The following is a 6,717-nucleotide window of genomic DNA, read 5'->3' on the forward strand; positions in this document are numbered from 1 at the left end:
ATCGTCAGTGTTGTGTATTCCCAAGATGCAAAGTTTGTCCTGTCGAGCTTCTCCATAGGAAGAGAGCTTCCGATATGAGTATTCATGGTGTCGATTTCTTTCTTTGTTGCTTGAACTAGTTCTAACGATCGTCGGTGTTGTGTATTCCCAAGATGCAAAGTTTGTCTTGTTGAGCTTCTCCGTAGGAAGAGCGCTTCCCATATGAGTATTCATGGTGTCGATTTCTTTCTTTGTTGCTTGAACCGGTTCTGACGATTGTCGGCGTTGTGATCACAACACAGTTGAGCGAGTTTGATCAGATAACCACACACTATGATACCATGTAAAGAAGGTGAGACGTAGGTGGTGCTATGCAATGGAAGCGAACTCTGTGTGTGTGAGTACACGTAAGGCAAGATAGAGAGAGAGAGAGAGAGAGAGAGAGAGAGAGAGAGAGAGAGAGAGAGAGAGAGAGAGCTCGAACAAGAAGTTGTATGAGTAAAAATTGAATTACATCCAACTAATAAATAAGTTACAAAAGGTTGGTTTAAATACCAATTGATCTAGGGCAAGTGCCCTTTCTATTAATTACAAATCTAGCCTAGTATGATGTCCACTGGCTAGTGTGACATTGTCTCTATGGGGAAGTTGAGTTTGATTCTCAACAAAAGGAAAATATAACTACTTTGTAGCCATAGAATGTGAGTTTATAGGAGTAAACATCATACACATGGGATTCATTGCCATTTATACAAATTGGCTAGGTAGCATAGAACCCCCACCCTTGGGAAGAAATATCCCAACAACATAAGACATCCCAACAACCCCCCCTCCCCTTGGGAAAGGATAACATGTCGACCTTGGATGAGAATACAACACTCGCTTAAAGAGAAGGAGCTCCCAAGCCGAACATAAATTAGAAAACCCTAGTTTCCATGATGGAAAAAGGTAGTCCGGCTAGTATCCCAACACAAGTGAGAGTGGTAAGTCCACCCATATTAACAAATTGGTCCCGAAATTCAAAATATTTAGTGACACCTATGATCAAGTAGAGTGCTTCAAGAAAATCACTCAAGCATATGAGCCATCATAAACATAATGAGAGAAGTCCTACATGTTTTACCTAAGATTGAGAGGACTTTATTGCTAGTTTTGTCTTACAAGGGTTCAAGTGAAACATGATCAACCACTTGTGTTTGCTCAAACAAGAAGCAAATGCTATCATGTGTAATTAAATAAGATACCAAAAGTCTACACAACATGTGTAAACCAAGAGAACAATATGTTCTTTGATGGCAAAGTCATGAACCTAGTTTATTTTTGGTTTGTACAATCCTATCTTACATAAATTCCTAGTTGCAAAAGGCCCACATGGTGAGGGAAATTTTGAGCAAGTAGGAATATATAATTGTACTATTAACAAATAAACCCTAGGATTATATGAGCCCCTCACTATTAAACAAATACAACACATGTTTTAACAAAAAACGCCCACGACAATAATTTGGTTTTAACAAGATCCAGTTTGTGGGGTGCCTTGACGATAAAAACATGACTGCCATGAAACTACTCTTTGTCATTCCATCGAAGGTAGGTGTGAAAGTAGTTACTTGTGCTCAATGGATAGAGTGAAACCTATGTATCTTACCCCAACCCTTGTGCTAAAATCAATCCAATGAAAGAATATGATAACTTCATCCAAGAGGTGCAACAACAATGAATGAAGTAAGCAGCTTAGAGTTTGACCAATGTAGTGAAATACGGGATCATATAACTCACGAATGAGCATAATCATTAGTTTATTGTTATGTATGTTAAATTGTTTATCATTTTGCAGTGTGGGAGGGTTTACAATCACACTACGACTTCATGGTCAAGAGTGATCCCGTAAAATTATTTCAGCATGAACTTGCTAATATCTGCAATTCAATAGTTGTTACTTGATGGTCTAAAGGGATGGTAGTGTTTGTCTCTCCCTATCCATTAGGGGACTAGCGCATGTAGGTGATCCTTGGGGAGTAGCTCCATGTACAAGTGATGTGTTCTCACTTAAGGCTTGGGTGTTATTATTGTTTCCTCTTAAAGGTTGTAGGAAAGTTCCTTGTCTAAGTGCTCTCTCCTCTTCATCTTTTCGAGGCATGTGCATGTCATTATAATTAACCTATAACTGGTTGTATGTTGTTGTTAAGTTTCCTATGAGACATCCAACATTATCATACCCTTGCCAATGACCGTTTTATTTACTCTAACCTAGCTAGTAGGGGTATTCCATGCACTAGAGGTTCTCCCCTCTAGTGTTGGCCTTATTATATCTTGCAATATTTCCCTCGAAAGTGGTTCTTTGACTTTATACCATTATGCGAAGAATGTTGTGGAATTCACCAAGATTTTGGGCTTCCAATGGGGTGGGTAGAGGTGAAGTCCTCAAATTAGAAGACGTTAGCACAATAAATATATGTTTTCGGCATAATCTGCAACAGGCGAGCGAATCCATTCCAAATTATGGTTTCCATGCGAATGCGGTGCCAGAAACCGATGGCCAAAGTGTTTTTTCCGAACATGCAAGTCAATCTCATACTCTGGAGTGTGTATGTCCAAGGAGCACTAGCAGGTTGGATTAGGGTTAGGGTTAGGGTTAGGGTTAGGGTTAAAGGAAAAGGGAAGGAGGGGTAGTTTGGGAAATAAAGGAAAATACGGATGGATTTATTGGGAGAAATACGAATACATACGAGAAAAACACAGATACCGATACGGATATGGCGAGCAGGAAATACGAATACGAATACGAATACGAGATACGGCGTCGTGGCCCCGACCCCGCCCGATCTGTGCTGCTGGTGATCGATATGCAGGAGTACTTCAGAGAGATCGCCTCTCCTATCCTCCCTTCCCTGCAGAGCACCATCGCTATCTGCCGTGGAGCTTGTATCCCTGTTGTATATACTCGCCACTCCCACAAGGACCCCTCTGACCATGGCATGCTCGGAGAGTGGTGGCCGTCCCTCATCCACCATGACACCCCTGAAGCTCAGCTCCTTCCAGAGGTACGACTTCTACGACTTCAACCCTTCTTCTTTCTTATGCCTATGGATATGCTTCTTACCGTTTGCAGGTGTGTTTTATGCATGCCTGTATGTATGTGTAGCCGCATAGGACCATGTGTATGTGTGCATGCCTATATGTTGAGGGCCTATAATCATGTCTATGTATATGCCTATGTGTTGATGGCCTATGACCTTGTGTATGTGTATGTATGCATAGTCTTATTCATATGCATACATACTCCTATGTGTATGATGATGCCTATGCATATACATACTTTTATGTGTATATGCTTATTACCATGTATTTATGGATATGCGTATGTGTATGTTCATTACCATACCTATTCGTATGTCTATGGCTATGGGAATGCTTATATCTATGAAGATGCTTTAGCGATATGTATGTATGTATGCATGCAATTTTACCATGTATGTATGTTGATGGCCTATAACCATGTCTATGTATATGCCTATGTGTTGATGGCCTATGACCTTGTGTATTTGTATGTATACATAGGCTTATTCATATGCATACTCCTATGTGTATGATAATGCCAATGCACATACATACTTTTATGTGTATATACTTAATTTCCATGTATTTATGGATATGCGTATGTGTATGTTCATTACTGTACATATTTGTATGTCCATGGCTATGAAAATGCTTTGGCGATATGTATGTATGCATGCATGCAATATTACCATGCGTATCTCACCTAGACAGGTATGTGGACTCTTTCCAAACAATGGGAGAAAAATAGCAGTCTAATATTGTGATTTTTTAGAGAGACATCTAATTCAGGCTGCAAACTGAGTTGTTGTCATCCATATAATTTCAGTTGGCTGGAGATGCATTTCACATGGTAATCACTTATCGCCCCAATGAATGATATGGGAGAGTAGATATGATGATTGCTTATTACTAAAAGCGTGTAGATACAACTAAATCCCCATTTTAAACCATACAAGGAGGATTGAGGATGAGAGAAACAAGAAGAAATAAAAAAAACAAAAATACAATGGGAGTACCTCCACGTGGTCTCTATAGAGAGCCACAAAATTCTCTCCAAGAGATGTACAAAGGGAGCTATTTATGTAACTGCTTTGATGGCCCATTCTCTATTTCAAAAGCATGCAATCATACATGAAAATTAGCATTCTCTCTGATTGATTTGGGATGTTAGTAGTTACACAACTGTGTTGGTCTTGGGTCATGTGCGACACTCTTCTTATGTTGTTATTGTAATACTCTAGGACCAGCAGTGCAATTGTATAGGACTGGATTTCAGACCAAAAGAAAATGAACAAACCAAATCAATCACGAGGAGCAAATTGAGTTTTCAGATGTTCAAGATAGAGGTGGAGCAAAGAGATGTGGGGCAGATGATAGTGCAAGTATTTCTGCATCCAAATCTTTTTTGACCAGATTAAACAATCAAAATTTTATCGCAGAAACAAGACAACTTGAAATTTACCAGTTTCTAGATGACAAACATAGCCAAGTCTAGTCTAATGCTCATAGTATCACGGAAATATGTTGTGAAAAAAGGATATTAGAATGCCAGTATTATCTAATATCACATGAATTTGATGTAAACAACGTGATTAATATTCATGAAAACTCTTGGAAAGGCTAGAGTCGCCCTCAACACAACCAGAAATCCATACTATTCCAATCATGTCTACCTTACGACGGGGTTTTTGGGTGTCTGCAACGTGGGGCGAACCATACACTACTGTTCACAGGTAGTTTATCAGTAGTGTAGAGTTTTTTTCATAAGAATGTGAAAAGAGAACAAAGGGCACAAGGATAGGTAGTCCTACCTATTATAACAGTTAATCATAGGTCAATGTCCAGACTGTAACCATCCAGATTAGGCAAAGCCATCAAATAACGTAGTGGAACAAATGTAGTCTATTCTTAACTAGACTAAGGCGCAAGTGTAGTTACATGCATTCCTGACCATAACAATGAGGACAAGCTGTCAAAAGTCCATACATTTTCTGATGTCTTTCACAATGCATGGTGACCTATGATCCAGAGTGCTGATCTTGTTGGAGGAGTGCAATCAACTTACATGGGGAGGAAATAAGTTTTGATTGCATCTTGTTACCCACAATGGGACTTCTAAAGAATTATGAAAAAGGACCATTTATAGTTGGGTCATATCAAGGTATTTGGTATAATGATCAATCAAGCATGATTCCTTTTCATGCCTTTGTGCAGTTTTTTCCTTCAATTTCTTTCCTTATTGACTACAGCATATTTTGCAACCTAATGATTATCATCATCGTTGTGCATTTCAGGTTAACAGAACGAGCGATGATAAACTGGTTGAGAAGCACACTTATAGTGCTTTCTATGATACCGACCTAGAAAGCTTCTTGAAGAAATCAGAGAGAACAGAAGTAATCGTGACAGGAGTTATGACGAATCTATGCTGTGAGACCACTGCTAGGGATGCATTCATCAGGGGTTTCCGAGTCTTTTTCTCAACTGATGCAACAGCAACTTCCAATCATGATTTGCACTCTTCCACTTTGAAGAATTTAGCCTATGGTTTTGCATACCTCGTGGATTGTAAGAGGTTGAAATCATATCTTTCCTAGGTGTGTGTGACCAGAGAAAATACCATACATGCCTATGACTGGAAATCACTCTTCTTCATACTTCATTAGCTGTCCATAGAAAGAGCACTAACTATTATACATACCTAGCACTAGAAACACTTTTCTTTATGCATAAGTTGGGCATAATACTCTAGAAAACCTTTTCTTCATACATAAGCTGTGCATAATACTCTAGGTTTTGTTTATCGTTAATGAAGAGCTCCTAAGCAGTATGCTTTCCATTAGCATGACTAATGGGTGAAGGAGCTGCTCTTTATTGTGAATACTAGTTTTACACAGGATTCTTAGAAGAGTCTGAAATGGCTGCATATGAGACACTATGCAAGCTTCATCTAGCTATGGTGATTTAATTCTTGTAACAAAGATCTATCCTGTGAAGGAAATATTGAGTGTATTAACAGCGAAAAACAATGTGAAATATTGAGCTATGTATCTTTTGGTGATGATGTAAGTATCTCTACATCTTTGTAGACCACTAGACCATGTTTATGGACAAATAGAGAATGTAGATGTAGACACATTATGAGCTATGGCGACTAATTTCTTTGTTGATGTGATAGATATATTTGATTGTGTATATGGGGTATGGTTGTTTGTAATTGGTCGATAGATGATGAGATTTTGCTCTTGAATTCAAATTCAATACACAAACTCAGAAAAAATCGAATGGTTGCGTGGAAACTTTATCATATACTTGCATGAGTATAAAATAAAGTAGGTGCATAAGAGTAGCCAACAAAAGGAATGCAAGGAAGTTGATTTATAGGTCATGGCAGCACAACTAATAAAAGAAGTGGAGGATACTATACAAATGAAGGAGAAGCTAGATGTTGAATATGATTATGAATGTAATTGATGACTGTTTATATGGATTGCGAGAGAGATGATGACATATAATAGAATGAAAGAGTAGAAAGAATGATGGAATTAATACTTTACAAAAGGACGGGACATTTATTTCCCAACAATATTGATCCATTGGCATTTTGATTAATCAATGGCTTACACATGTTTGTAATAGTAGTGAAGTGATGGACGTTACGAACATACTTTCTATTGC

At 38.5% G+C, this 6,717-nt stretch overlaps 1 protein-coding gene across 1 annotated transcript; it reads left to right on the forward strand.

Moving 5' to 3' along the window:
• Positions 1-2,702: 2,702 nt before the first annotated feature.
• On the forward strand, positions 2,703-5,881 carry LOC147861269 (nicotinamidase 2-like). The gene is made up of 2 exons (XM_087323186.1): positions 2,703-3,023; positions 5,334-5,881. Exons 1-2 carry the CDS (start codon positions 2,736-2,738, stop codon positions 5,634-5,636), a joined length of 591 nt encoding a protein of 196 aa, XP_087179312.1. The 5' UTR covers positions 2,703-2,735; the 3' UTR covers positions 5,637-5,881.
• The last annotated feature ends 836 nt before the right edge of the window (positions 5,882-6,717 follow it).

The sequence above is a fragment of the Azolla caroliniana genome, unplaced genomic scaffold (assembly GCF_043228905.1).
Source record: "Azolla caroliniana isolate FFs.n. ecotype wild unplaced genomic scaffold, voAzoCaro1.0.p SCAF_8, whole genome shotgun sequence".
Classification (NCBI taxonomy): domain Eukaryota; kingdom Viridiplantae; phylum Streptophyta; class Polypodiopsida; order Salviniales; family Salviniaceae; genus Azolla; species Azolla caroliniana.

Excerpts from the sequence above, each read along its gene's own strand:
- LOC147861269 (XM_087323186.1), top strand. The coding sequence starts at position 2,736 with ATGGCGAGCAGGAAATACGAATACGAATACGAATACGAGATACGGCGT. Across the intron at positions 3,024-5,333 it reads AAGCTCAGCTCCTTCCAGAG|GTTAACAGAACGAGCGATGA; the intron begins GTACGACTTCTA and ends TGTGCATTTCAG.